A 15731-nucleotide genomic window follows, 5' to 3' on the forward strand; every position below is an offset into this window, starting at 1 on the left:
GACAGGAAGGTCATCCATCAACCTGCTCTGGGCAAGATTTCGCTGAGTGTTTGTCAAACCGCAGAGTATCTCCTACGCTGGCAATCTGATCGAATCCTTCTGGAGCCAGTAATGCACTAACTCTTCCGGCAACACGTGTTCACCCTCTCCGCAGGCAGCAGCCTTTATGAGATGGGGGCGGGTGTCTTGCGGGGCGGCAGGGCTACCGTCAGACCGTGATCTGCATCCCCGGGATTGCTGGGGGAGCTGCATGGGGTCAGTGAACCAGTGTGGAGCTGGATTCAGCGACATAATTTCAGACACGGAAAGCACTAAGGTGTGCTTGCTATTCATGTCAGACAAGCTGTGGTTTGGTTTCAGGCTCTTTTAGATCTTCACAGGAATGGAAAAAGGAAGTGAAGAAGAAAGAGGGGACCAGAGAGAGAGACAGAGAAGACGACCTTCCAGCAATTCCCTTGAACTTCACCGAATATGGCTATAAATGAAGGAATCAATGACATTTCCTCCCTGCTTGAGCCCCAGCTCCTGTTCCCCCTCAGAGGGTGTCCTGAGGTCCCTGAATGAAGTTAGAGCAGGACCACTGGGCTCTTCTTGGGTCCCAGGGCCCTGTGCCTTCCATGGCTGAGCTGCGAGGCGGTTTGCTAGCAGACAGCCTTGGGGACAGTCTGCTGAGTAACTCTCTGAGCTGTGGGGACAGTGGGTTCTGACAGGGCCCCAATACTCTGGGAAGCACTCACCACCCCATATCCTGGAAGGGCAAGGCCAGTGCACCCCTGGGTACTTACAAACACCTCGATGGTGACAGGGACAGTGCTGTTCAGAGGCGGGTTGCCAGCATCCTTGGCCATGACCGTCAGATAAATCAGCCCGTTGGGTATCTGTTCATAATCAAGGGGGCGGTTCACGCTGATCACTGAAATGACAGGGTAGGGCCCCAGGCCCTCTGTGAGCAGACTTTAGATGTCCATCCAGCCACGGCTCCCCTTTGGGCAGAGAGGGTGTGGCTGGCTCAGCCCGAGCCAGCTCTGCCTTGTTTTCCCCTCCTGCCTCTGAACTCCCGGAGCCCCGTGGTCCTGACTTAGGTTTACTGACTGCCTGATCTGTGCCAGGCATAGTGTGTAGTCCAGCAGGTGGTAACTATTTGGGTGGTAACGTAAGCCCCACTTTACAGATGAGGAAACCAGGCTCAGAGAGGTTCAGTGTCTTCCCCAAAGGCACACTGCACATGCCTGGACTCTCACCATGAGTATCTTTCATGCTCGGCCATTGATTCTCAATTTGGGAGGGAAGATGTATTGGCTTGGGAGTGGGGGGCACGGGTCGTCTGCAAAGGCATTACCACAATATTAAATCACCACTTTCTATTTGGAAAACAGAAACAAAATTGTTGCTTTAGTAATAGAAAACCCAAGGAGGGTTCCTCTAGCTGAGAAGGTGGTGAGGTGTGAGGGTGGGCAGAGGCATGGGACTGTTATGTTTTTAAAAGGGGGGACACAGATTTTACAGAGACCATCGGGCTGTAGCACCCAGACCCAGGACCGCAGCTTCTCCAAGAGCATTTCTCTGACACAGATGTGGGGTGGGAGGAGGCGTGAGCACTGCACTCAGAGTCACCCAGTGCACATCTGCTCTGCCTTGGGGACACCTAGACCATCTCCAAGCATTAGGGAAGCTTCGCAGAGGAGAGGATGTCCAAATGAGCCCTAAAGCAAGCCAGAGGTTAAAGGGAAGCAGGGCAAAGGGACAGGGAGGAAGGGCTTTCCAAGCAGAAGGAAAAGACTCTTCAAAGACATGGAAGTGACCCCTGTAAGGGGTGAGAGTGTCAAGAAGTTCAAGGAGGTTGGATTCTGGTGGGGAGGCAGGTGCTGAAAAGCCAGCAAGAGCCAGATCCCAGGGCCTCCCTGGACAGCTTTGCTGTGTGACTTTGGGCAAGCCACCCCGTCTCTGGGCCCTAGTTGCTTCAACAAAAAGACCAGGTGGTCTCTTGGGATCTTGAAGCTTGAGGTTGTTGCTGCTACGCCCTTCCTGGACTCACAGTGCGGCAGGCAGGGCAAGGTCCAGAGTACGGAACTGTGCCTGGCCAAGCAGGGAAAGGCCATAGCCTGAAAGATCTGGGAAGTGGCCACAGCATGCCCAAAGGATGGGGAAACTTGGCTAAGAAGCCTCTACCCGGCTCCCCTCCCCCTCATCCCCCGCCACAGATCTGGCCAGGCAGCCCTTCTGAATAGGAACCCCACACACTGTGGTAACTTCAGATGCCTGACTGGCCACAGGCCTAAGACTCAAAGAAAGATCTGGCTGAACTGAGACACAGATCTTGAGCCTATGAAATGGTGACCCCATACCACGTGCTGCTCCAGACGACGGGAGCTGCGGGGCAGCTTCCCAAGTGGTCCAGGGTGTCTGGGAGACAGAAGGGCTCCCTCCTGAGACAGGTGTGATGTGCAACCCCGCCCCCACCTGCCAACCCTCCTCCCAGGCTGGGCCCTCAGCGCTGCCCCACGCGTACCGGCATAGCCCTCATACACGCGGATGTCGAAGTAGCTGCCGAAGGCGGAGGCATTGACTATGCTGTAGGTGATCTGGTTGTTGGGAGGAGAGTCTTCATCCGTTGCCTGGAAGGAAGAGGGCGGACAGGGCCCTTGAGCTTTCAGTGACCCTGGGGCCAGAAGAGGGCAGGTGGGAGGGTAGGGCTGGCCCCTCTCTGAGCCCCCTTTTCTGGGTGATCCAGGCCCCCCTTGTCCCTCAGCTGGAGGCTACTCTCTGGCTCCCAGCAGGCACGCCTCATGTTGGGGTGTGGAGGTATCCTGGGGAATCTAGAGGGCAGGCTGAAGGCCTGGGGGAACAGAGGAAGGCCAAGCCTTACCCAGAGGATGAAAAGGGTCGCCACCATACCTGGCACGGCCATCTCCTACACCCTCAGGACCAGCTGGAACACTCATGCACAGAGGCCTTCCCTGACCCCTGGACTGGGTTAGGGCCCTGTGCTGGGCACCCGATTCGTCCCCCCTCCCGATTGGAACTTCGTGTTTAATTTCTGTCTTCCTCGTTCTGCCTGCCTGTCAGCTCCATGGAAGCGGGAACTTTGCTGATACCTGGAATCCAGCAGTGTTTGGAACACAGTAGGTCATCTAAGAAATGCACGTTGTATGAACGCAAGAAGGGAAGGTGGCACTTGGAATTGGGTCAGGGATCCTCCTTTCTCTTGACTGTCTCTGGGGTGGCTGCATTAGTTAGCTCTTTCCAGATGTCTTTGACCCTAGAGAGCCGCCAGGGGCCTCCCTCCACTCTGCATGTAAAAGGACACGGGCGGTGAGGGAGGGCAGGGTCCACCAGGGAGCCAGGGCTACGTTCGGAGGGCACGTGGTCCTGTCTTCTGTGTATCCCCCGTGCCCACCTCCACCTCGCCTTCATCCCTGCCTCCTTCAGAAATAAGTTCTAAATGGAGGCTCTGGGTCCTGTCATTCTGTGTCGGCAGAGTGGGGAAGGGGCACGGGGACATTAAGAAGTTTCTGGTCAGAGGTCACCAACACGCGGTGGGGACTCATTGCAGGAGGATGCTTGGAGCGTAGAGTCCCAAGTTCTAGTCCTGGCTCTCTCCTCTACTAATTCATGGCGCCTGCCGCTCCCCTCCTGTTTCCCCTTCCATGAACTGGGTTGTGCCCATGGTTTTTGATATCTTCCAGCTGCAGCAGTACCTGATTCTAAGCAGTCATTAAAGGGCTTGGATGCGGGGCCTTACACAAGGACCTGCTCAGAACTCACCAAGGGAGATGGGGGGTGAATGGAGACACACACTAGCCTCACTCAGTAACCAGGGACCTGAAGTACCACTCAGAGGTGGCCTGACACAGACCGTGACCCCCGATCTGAGCAGAATTCTTTGTGGACGGGCACTTAGTACTTCTTGCAGTGGCTTCCTGAGCAGGCGGTCAAGGGGAAACCAGAGAGAGGAGGACAAGGTAAACAGACAGATCAAAGGGCAGCCCGGCATCTTACCCGGAGCCGCACCAGCTGTGTGACGGAAGGCTCATTCTCTCTCAGGGCACCCACATAGCTGTCCTTCTGGAAGGTGGGCACGTTGTCGTTGACGTCCAACACGTTGATCCTGACCCGGCCTGTGGTTTCCTCGCCACCCCCGTCCCGGGCGATGACTGTCAAGGTGAAGCGCTGGATGAGTTCATAGTCCAGCCTGGCAATCAGCATGATGAGTCCCGTGTCCTTGTCCAGAGAGAACCTATGCCAGGCAGGAAGGAGGAAGGGAAAGGACACCTTGGTTTCAAGCAGCTTGCAGAAAAGGGCCTGCATTTACCAGCCTGTCCTTGTCCAAGGTGCTAAACAGAGAGAAATTAACGAAGTCTGAAATCTGCCTTCTCTTTCATTTTCCCTAAAGAAGAACAGCTAAGTTTAACAGGAGGTGGGGCAGGATGTGGTGGGCAGGGATCAGTGCCACATGAGGGGTGGCGTGGTGGTCAGGTACTAAAAAGGCAGGAGTATGTTGATTTAATCAAAGAGGAGACAGGCAGAATGACCCTCTTCTTGCTGTGAACAAGAGTTTCTGCCTACTGGAGACATTTAGATGTTGAAGAACTGTGATGGCCAGAAATTCTGAAAACTGATACCACAGACATACAAAGGATCATTAGTGACTATTAAGAAAAATTATATGCCAACAAACTGAACAATCTAGATAAAACGAATAAATTCCTGGAAACATACAACCTGCCAAGACTGAATCATGAAGAAATATAAAATCTGAACACACTGATTACTAGTAAGGGGATTGAACCAGTAATCAAAAATCTCCCCCAGGAGGAGCTTCAAGATGGCAGAAGAGTAAGACGCGGAAATCACCTTCCTCCCCACAGATACACCAGAAATACATCTACAACTCCTACAGAGCACCTGCTGAACGCTGGCAGAAGACCTCAGACCTCCCAAAAGGCAAGAAACTCCCCACGTACCTGGGTAGGGCAAAAGAAAAAAGAATAAACAGAGACAAAAGGATAGGGACGGGATCTGCACCAGTGGGAGGGAGCTGTGAAGGAGGAAACGTTTCCACACACTAAGAAGCCCCTATGCGGGCGCAGACTGCGGGTAGCGGAGGGGGAAGCATCGGAGCCACGGAGGAGAGTGCAGCCACAGGGGTGCGGAGGGCAAAGCGGAGAGATTCCCGCACAGAGGATCAGGGCCGACCGGCACTCACCAGCCCGAGAGGCTTGTCTGCTCACCCGCCGGGGCGGGCGGGGCTGCGAGCTGAGGCTCGGGCTTCGGAGGTCGGACCCCAGGGCGAGGTCTGGCGTTGGCAGCGTGAACACAGCCTGAAGGGGGTTAGTGCACCACAGCTAGCCGGGAGGGAGTCCGGGAAAAGGTCTGGAGCTGCCGAAGAGGCAAGAGACTTTTTCTTGCCTCTTTGTTTCCTGGTGCGCGAGGAGAGTGCTGCTTAAAGGAGCTCCAGAGACGGGCGCGAGCCGCGGCTAAAAGCGCGGACTCCAGAGACGGGCATGAGACACTAGGCTGCTGCTGCCGCCACCAAGAAGCCTGTGTGCGAGCACAGGTCACGATCCACACCTCCCCTCCCGGGAGCCTGTGCAGCCCACCACTGTCAGGGTCCCGCGATCCAGGGACAACTTCCCCGGGAGAACGCACGGCGCGCCTCAGGCTGGTGCAACGTCACGCCGGCGTCTGCCGCCGCAGGCCCGCCCCGCACTCCGTGCCCCCCCCCCCACCCCACCCCCGGCCTGAGTGAGCCAGAGCCCGCCCCCCGTCAGCGGCTCCTTTAACCCCGTCCTGTCTGGGCGGGAACAGACGCCCTCAGGCGGCCTACACGCAGAGGCGGGTCCAAATCCAAAGCTGAATCCCAGGAGCTGTGCGAACAAAGAAGAGAAAGGGAAATCCCTCCCAGCAGCCTCAGGAGCAGCGGATTAAATCCCCACAATCAACTTTATGTACACTGCATCTGTGGAATACCTGAATAGACAACGAATCATCCCAAATTGAGGAGGTGGACTTTGGGAGCAATGATGTATATATATATTTTTTCCCCTTTTTCTCAGTTTGTGAGTGTGTATTTTGTCTGTATAGCTTTGCTTTTACCATTTGTCCTAGGGTTCAGTCTGTCCGTTTTGTTTGTTTGTTTGTTTGTTTGTTTTAGTATAGTTTTTAGCACTTGTTATTTATCATTGGTGGATTTGTTTTCTGGTTTGGTTGCTCTCTTTTTTATTACTTAAAATTTTTTTTAATAATTACTTTTTAATTTTAATAACTTTTTAATTTTATTTTATCTTCTTTCTTTCTTTTCTCCATTTTATTCTGAGCCGTGTGGATGACAGGCTCTTGGTGCTCCAGCCAGGCATCAGGGCTGCACCTCTAAGGTGGGAGAGCCAAGTTCAGGACATTGGTCCACAAGAGACCTCCCAGCTCCACGTAATATCAAATGGCGAAAACCCCCCAGAGACCTCCATCTTAATGCCAAGACCCAGCTCCACTCAATGACCAGCAAGCTCCAGTGTTGGACACCCCATGCCAAACAACTAGCAAGACAGGAACACAACCCCACCCATTAGCAGAGAGGCTGCCTAAAACCATAATAAGGCCACAGACACCCTAAAACACACCACCAGACGTGGACCTGCCCACCAGAAAGACAAGATCCAACCTCATCCACCAGAACACAGGCACTAGTCCCCTCCACCAGGAAGCCTACACCACCCACTGAACCAACCTTAGCCACTGGGGGCAGATATCAAAAACAATGGGAACTACAAACTTGCAGTCTGTGAAAAGGAGACCCCTAACACAATAAGTTAAGCAAAATGAGAAGACAGAGAAACACACAGCAGATGAAGGAGCAAGGTAAAAACCCACCAGACCAAACAAATGAAGAGGAAATAGGCAGTCTACCTGAAAAATAATTCAGAATAATGATAGTAAAGATGATCCCAAATCTTGGAAATAGAATGGAGAAAATACAAGAAACGTTTAACAAGGACCTAGAAGAACTAAAAAGCAAACAAACAATGATGAACAACACAAAAAATGAAATTAAATATTCGCCAAAAGGGATCAATAGCAGAATAACTGAAGCAGAAGAACAGATAAGTGACCTGGAAGATAAAATAGTGGAAATAACTACTGCAGAGCAGAATAAAGAAAAAAGAATGAAAAGAATTGAGGACAGTCTCAGAGAACTCTGGGACACCATTAAATGCATCAACATTTGAATTATAGCTGTCCCAGAAGAAGAAAAGAAAAAAAAAGGGACTGAGAAAATATTGGAAGAGATTATAGTGGAAAACTTCCCTAATATGGGAAAGGAAATAGTTAATCAAGTCCAGGAAGCACAGAGAGTTCCATACAGGATAAATCCAAGGAGAAATGCACCAAGACACATATTAATCAAATTATCAAAAATTAAATACAGAGAAAAAGTATTAAAAGCAGCAAGGGAAAAACAACAAATAACATACAAGGGAATCCCCATAAGGTTAACAGCTGATCTTTCAGCAGAAACTCTGCAAACCAGAAGAGAGTGGCAGGACATATTTAAAGTAATGAAGGGGAAAAACCTACAACCAAGATTATTCTACCCAGCAAGGATCTCATTCACATTTGATGGAGCAAAAGCTAAGAGAATTCAGCACCACCAAACCAGTTTTACAACAAATGCTAAAGGAACTTCTCTAGGCAGGAAACACAAGAGAAGGAAAAGACCTACAATAACAAACGCAAAACAATTAAGAAAATGGTAATAGGAACATACATATCAATAATTACCTTAAACGTAAATGGATTAAATGCTCCAACCAAAAGACATAGACTGGCTGAATGGATACAAAAACAAGACCCGTATATATGCTGGCTACAAGAGACCCACTTCAGACCTAGGGACACATACAGACTGAAAGTGAGGGGATGGAAAAAGATATTCCATGCAAATGGAAATCAAAAGAAAGCTGGAGTAGTAATTCTCATATCAGACAAAATAGACTTTAAAACAAAGACTATTACAAGAGACAAAAAAGGACACTACATAATGATCAAGGGATCAATCAAACAAGAAGATATAATAACTGTAAATATTTATGCACCCAACATAGGAGGCACCTCAATACATAAGGCAAATACTAAGAGCCACAAAAGGGAAAATCGACAGTAACACAGTCATAGTAGGGGACTTTAACACCCCACTTTCACCAATGGACAGATCATCCAAAATGAAAATAAATACGGAAACACAAGCTTTAAATGATACATTAAACAAGATGGACTTAATTGATATTTATAGGACATTCCATTCAAAAACAACAGAATACACTTTCTTCTCAAGTGCTCATGGAACATTCTCCAGGATAGATCATATCTTGTGTCACAAATCAAGCCTTGGTAAATTTAAGAAAACTGAAATCATATCAAGTATCTTTTCTGACAACAATGCTGTGAGACTCGATATCAATTACAGGAAAAATTCTGTAAAAAATACAAACACAGGGACGCTAAACAATACACTACTTAATAACCAAGAGGTTACTGAAGAAATCAAACAGGAAATCAAAAAAACCAGAGAAACAAATGACAATGAAAACACAATGACCCAAAACCTACAGGATGAAGCAAAAGCAGTTCTAAGAGGGAAGTTTATAGCAATACAATCCTACCTTAAGAAACAAGAAAAATCTCAAATAAACAACCTAACCTTATACCTAAAGCAATTAGAGAAAGAAGAACAACAAAACTGCAAAGTTAGCAAAAGGAAAGAAATCATAAATATCAGATCAGAAATAAATGAAAAAGAAATGAAGGAAATGATAGCAAAGATCAATAAAACTAAAAGCTGGTTCTTTGAGAAGATAAACAAAATTGATAAACCACTTAGCCAGACTCATTAAGAAAAAAAGGGAGAAGACTCAAATCAATAGAATTAGAAATGAAAAAGGAGAGGTAACAACTGACACTGCAGAAATACAAAAGATCATGAGAGATTACTACAAACAACTCTATGACAATAAAATGGACAACATGGAAGAAATGGACAAATGCTTAGAAATGCACAACCTTATGAGACTGAACCAGGAAGAAATAGAAAATAAGAACAGATCAATTACAAGCACTGAAATTGAAACTGTGATTTAAAATCTTCCAACAAACAAAAGCCCAGGACCAGAGGGCTTCACAGGCGAATTCCATCAAACATTTAGAGAAGAGCTAACACCTATCCTTCTCAAACTCTTCCAAAATATAGCAGAGGGAGGAACACCCCCAAACTCATTCTATGAGGCCACCATCACCCTGATACCAAAACCAGAGAAAGATGCCACAAAGAAAGAACACTGTAGGCCAATATCACCGATGAACAATGATGCAAAAATCCTCAACAAAATACTAGCAAACAGAACCCAACAGCACATTAAAGGATCATACACCATGATCAAGTGGAGTTTATCCCAGGAATGCAAGGATTCTTCAATATACACAAATCAATCAATGTGATACACCATATTAACAAACTGAAGAAGAAAAACCATATGATTATCTCTATAGATGCAGAGAAAGCTTTTGACAAAATTCAACACCCATTTATGATAAAAACCCTCCAGAAAGTAGGCATAGAGGGGACTTACATCAACATAATAAAGGCCATATATGACAAACCCACAGCCAACATCATTCTCAATGGTGAAAAACTGAAACCATTTCCACTAAAATCAGGAACAAGACAAGGTTGCACACTCTCACCACTATTATTCAACATAGTTTTGGAAGTTTTAGCCACAGCAGTCAGAGAAGAAAAAGAAATAAAAGGAATCCAAATTGGAAAAGAAGAAGTAAAGCTGTCACTGTTTGCAGATGACATTATACTATACATAGAGAATCCTAAAGATGCTACCAGAAAACTACTAGAACTAATCAATGAATTTGGTAAAGTAGCAGGATACAAAATTAATGCACAGAAATCTCTTGCATTCCTATACACTAATGATGAAAAATATGAAAGTGAAAGTAAGTAACCACTCCCATTTACACTGCAACAAAAAGAATAAAATACCTAAGAATAAACCTACCTAAGGAGACAAAAGACTTGTATGCAGAAAACTATAAGACACTGATGAAAGAAATTAAAGATGATACAAATAGATGGAGAGATATACCATGTTCTTGGACTGGAACAATCAACATTGTGAAAATGACTATGCTACCCAAAGCAATCTACAGATACAATGCAATACCTACCAAATTACCAATGGCATTTTTCACAGAAATAGAACTAAAAATTTCACAATTTGTATGGAAATACAAAAGACCCAAATAGCCAAAGCAATCTTGACAAAGAGAAACGGAGCTGGAGGAATCAGGCTCCCAGACTTCAGACTATACTACAAAGCTACAGTAATCAAGACAGTATGGTACTGGCACAAAACCAGAAAGATAGATCAATGGAAAAGGTTAGAAAGCCCAGAGATAAACCCACGCACATACGGTCACCTTATCTTTGATAAAGGAGGCAAGAATATACAGTGGAGAAAAGACAGCCTCTTCAAAAAGTGGTGCTGGGAAAACTGGACAGCTACATGTAAAAGAATGAAATTAGAACACTCCCTAACACCATACACAAAAGTAAAGTCAAAATGGATTAAAGACCTAAATATAAGACTGGACACTACAAAACTCTTAGAGAAAAACATAGGAAGAACACTCCATGACATAAATCACAGCAAGACCCTTTTTGACACACCTCCTAGAGAAATGGAAATAAAAACAAAAATAAACAAATGGGACCTAATGAAACTTAAAAGCTTTTGCACAGCAAAGGAAACCATAAACAAGACCAAAAGACAGCCCTCAGAATGGGAGAAAATATTTGCAAATGAAGCAACTGACAAAAGATTAATCTCCAAAATTTTTACATGCAGCTCAATATCAAAAAAACAAACAATCCAATCCACAAATGGGCAGAAGACCTAAACAGACATTTCTCCAAAGAAGACATACAGATTGCCAACAAACACATGAAAGGATGCTCAACATCATTAATCATTAGAGAAATGCAAATCAAAACTACAATGAGATATCATCTCACACCGGTCAGAATGGCCATCATCAAAAAATCTACAAGCAATAAATGCTGGAGAGGGTGTGGAGAAAAGGGAACCCTCCTGCAGTGTTAGTGGGAATGTAAATTGATAGAGCCACTATGGAGAACAGTATGAAGGTTCCCTAAAAAACTAAAGATAGAAATATCATATGACCCAGCAATCCCACTACTGGGCATATACCCTGAGAAAACCATAATTCAAAAAGAGTCATGTACCACAATATTCACTGCAGCTCTGTTTACAATAGCCAGGACATGTAAGCAACCTAGTGTCAATCGACAGATGAATGGATAAAGAAGATGTAGCACATATATACAATGGAATATTACTCAGCCATAAAAAGAAATGAAATTGAGTTATTTGTAGTGAGGTGGATGGATCTAGAGTCTGTCATACACAGTGAAGTAAGTCAGCAAGAGAAAAACAAATACCATATTCTAACACATATATATGGAATCTAAAAATCAAAAAATAAATGGTCATGAAGAACCTAGGTGCAAGACGGGAATAAAGACACAGACCTACTAGAGAATGGACTTGAGGATATGGGGAGGGGGAAGGGTAAGCTGGGACAAAGTGAGAGAGTGGCATGGACATATATACACTACCAAATGTAAAATAGATAGCTAGTGGGAAGCAGCCGCATAGCACAGGGATATCAGCTTGGTGCTTTGTGACCACCTAGAGGGGTGGGATAGGGAGGGTGGGAGGGAGGGAGACGCAAGGGGGAAGAGATACAGGGATATATGTATATGTCTAACTGATTCACTTTGTTATAAAGCAGAAACTAACACACCATTGTAAAGCAATTATACTCCAATAAATATGTTAAAAAAAAATCTCCCCCAAACAAAAGTCCAAGACCAGGTGGCTTCACTGGTGAATTCTATCAAAAATTTAAAGAACAATCAATTCCAATCCTTCTCAAACTCTTCCCAAAAACCGAAGAGTAAGGAGTACTTCCAAACTCATTTTATGATTCCAGCATTACCCTGATACCAAAACCAGACAAGGACAACACAAGAAAAGAAAATTACAGGCCAATATCCCTGATGGACAAAGATGTAAAAACTTCACAAAATATTAGCAAACCAAACTCAACAGAACATTAAGAGGATCATACATCATGATGAAGTGGGATTTATTCCAGGGATGCAAAGATGGTTCAACATCTGCAAATCAGTGTGACACACTACATTAACACAGTGATAGATAATATCATATGATCATTTCAATAAATACAGAATAAGCATGTGACAAATTTCAATATCCATTTATGATAACAATTCTCAACAAACTGGGTATATGGGAAAGTACCTCAGGATAATAAAAGCCATATGTGACAAGCCCAAAGCTAGCATTATACTCAATGCTGAAAATTTGAAAGCTTTATCTCTAAGATCAGAACAAGATAATGATGCCCACTCTCACCACTTTTATTCAACGTAGTACTGGAAGTCCTAGCTAGAACAATTAAGCAAGAAAAAAAAAGCCATTCAAATCTGAAAAGAAGTAAAATTGTCACTACTTGCAGATGACATGATATTATATGAAGAAACCCCAAGACTCCACCAAAAAAACTGTTAGAATAAAAGGAATTTGGTAAAGTTGCAGTATACAAAATCAATATACAAAAATCTGTTTCATTTCTACACACTAAGAATGAACTATCAGAAAGAAAAATTAGAAAAAAATCCCATTTACAGTTGCATCAAAAAACAATAAAATACTACCTAGGAATAAATTTAACCAAGGAGGTGAAAGACCTGCACACTGAAGAATATGACATTGATAAAAGAAATTGAAAAAGACCAATAAATGGAAAGATATTCCATGTTCATGGATTGGAAGAATTAATATTCCTAAAATTTCCATACTACCTAAAGCAATCTGCAGATTCAGTGCAGTCTCTATCAAAATTCCAACGGCATTTTTCACAGAAATAGAACAAACAATCCTGAAATTTGTGTGGAGCCATAATAGACCCCCAGTAGCCAAACTAATCTTGAGAAAGAAGAATAAAGCATCATGCTCCCTGATTTCAAACTATATCACAAAGTTATAGGAATCAAAACAGTATGGTAGTGGCATAAAAGCAAACACATAGATCAGAGGAATTCTGGCCTGAAGTGCTGGGTGGAGGCCTGTGTCTGTGGTACCCTATGAGCAAGTGAAACTAGATGAAGCACAAAGGAAAGGAAAAAAAATATTCTTGTTGGGAGACAAGATGGCAGAGTAGAAGGATGTGACCTGACATCTTCTTATGAAAAGACCAAAATCACAACTAACTACTGAATACCCATCAACAAAAAAAATGCTGGAACCTACCAAAAAAGATATCCTACATCCAGAAACAAAGAAGAAACCAAAACGAGATGATATGAGGGGTGCAATCATGAAAAAATCAAATCCCATACCCACTGGGTGGGCAGCCCATAAACTGGAAAATAATTATATCACAGAAATTCTCCCACAGGAGTGAAAGTTCTGAGCCCCACATCAGGGTTCCCAGCCTGGGGGTCTGGCAATGGGAGGGGGAGCCCCCAGAGAATCTGGCTTTGAAGACCAGCAGTGTTTGATCACAGAAATTCCAAAGGACTGGGGGGAACAGAAACTCCACTTGTGGAGTGCGCACACAAGGTCTTGTGCACACCAGGACCCAGGAAAAAAGCAGTGACCTCATAAGAGCCTGGACCACACCTACCTGCTGGTATTGGCACATCTACTGCAAATGTGGGGCAGTTGTGGCTTACTGCATGGACAAAGACATGGGAAGCCACAGTTCTGGTGAGTATTTATTGGCATAAGCCCTCCTGGAGGTGGCCATTTTCTCACAAAGACCTGGCCCCAACCAACAGCCTGTAGGCTCCAGTGCTGGGATGACTCAGACCAAAAAACAAACAAGGAGGGAAAACAGCCTTACCCATCAACAGACAGGCTCCTGAAAGTCTTCCTGACCACAAAACTGCCTGCTAAACACAACCGCTGACAAAGCTCTGCCCATCAGAGGGACAAGATCCAGCTCCACCTGCCAGTGGGCAGGAACCAGTAGCTCCCCAGGAAACCTGCACAAGTCTCTCAGAATGCCTCATCCACCAGGGTGCAGAAAGCAGAAGCAAGAACTACAGCACCGCAGCCTGCAGAATGGAAACCGTAATCATAGCAAGTTAGACAAAATAAGACAGCAGAGGAATATGTTTCCAGAAGGAAAAACACAAAACCCCAGAAGAACAACTAAGTGAAGAGGAGATAGGCAATCTACTCAAAAAAGAATTCAGAGAAATGATAGTAAAGATGTTCCAAGATCTCAGAAAAAGAATGGCGGCACAGATCAAAAAGACACAAGAAATATTTAACAAAGACCTAGAAGAACTACAAAACAAACAAACAGAGATGAATACAATAAATGAAATGAAAAATACACTAGAAGGAATCAATAGCAGAGTAACGGAGGCAGAAAACTGATAAGTGACCTGGAAGACAGAATGGTGGAAATCACTGCCACAGAACAGAATAAAGAAAAAAGAATGAAAAGAAATGAAGACAGTCTAAGAGACCTCTGGGACAACATTAAATGCACCAACGTTTGCATTATAGGGGTCCCAGAGAAGAAGAAGAGAGAGAAAGGACCTGAGAAAATATGTGAATAGATAATAGCTGCAAACTTCTCTAACATGGGGAAGGAAATAGGCACCTGAGTCCAGGAAGCATGGAGAGTCCCTGGCAGGATAAACCCAAGGAGGAACATGCCAAGACACAGAGTAATCAAAATGACAAAAACTAAAGACAAAGAAAAAATATTAAAAGTAACAAGAGAAAAGCAACAAATAACACACAAGGGAACTCCCATAAGTTTATCAGCTGATTGCTCAGCAGCAACTCTGCAGGCCAGAAAGGAGTGGCATGATATATTTAAAGTGATGAAAGGGAAGAACCTACAACCAAGAATACCCTACACAGCAAGGCTCTCATTAAGATTAGATGGGGAGGGACTTCCCTGGTGGTCCAGTGGTTAAGACTTTGCCTTCCAGTGCAGGGGTTGCAGGTTCAACCTCTGGTTGGGGAGCTAAGATCCCACATGCCTCAGGGCCAAAGAACCAAAACAAACAGCAGAAGCAATTTTGTAACAAATCCAATAAAGACTTTAAAAATGGTCCATATAAAAAAAATCTTAAAAAAAATAGATTTGATGGATAAATCAAAACCTTTACAGATAAGTAAAAAATAAAAGGGCTTCCCTGGTGGCGCAGTGGTTGAGAGTCCGCCTGCCGATGCAGGGGACACGGGTTCATGCCCCGGTCCGGGAAGATCCCACATGCCGTGGAGCGGCTGGGCCCGTGAGCCATGGCCGCTGAGCCTGCGCACCGCAACGGGAGAGGCCACAACAGTGAGAGGCCCGCGTACCGCAAAAAAAATAAAACTAAGAGAATTCAGCACCACCAGACCAGCTTTACAACAAATACTAGGGGAACTTCTTTAGGCAGAAAAGAAAAGGCCACAACTAGAAACAAGAAAATTATGAATGTGAAAGCTCACTGGTAAAGGCAAGCATACAGTAAAGGTAAGAAATCATCCACACACAAATATGTATCAAAACCAGCATTCGTGAGAAGAGGAGACTACAGATGCAGGATGCTG

At 44.9% G+C, this 15731-nt stretch overlaps 1 protein-coding gene across 1 annotated transcript in view; it reads right to left on the minus strand.

The window, feature by feature from the left end:
• Positions 1-15731, minus strand: part of CDH23 (cadherin related 23) — a 392970-nt gene that overhangs the window by 123830 nt on the left and 253409 nt on the right. The window contains 3 exon segments of the mRNA XM_060034829.1: positions 786-913; positions 2510-2615; positions 4000-4237. Of these exon segments, the coding sequence (XP_059890812.1) occupies positions 786-913; positions 2510-2615; positions 4000-4237 (472 nt within the window).

Source organism: Delphinus delphis, chromosome 16, assembly GCF_949987515.2.
Source record: "Delphinus delphis chromosome 16, mDelDel1.2, whole genome shotgun sequence".
NCBI classification, from domain to species: domain Eukaryota; kingdom Metazoa; phylum Chordata; class Mammalia; order Artiodactyla; family Delphinidae; genus Delphinus; species Delphinus delphis.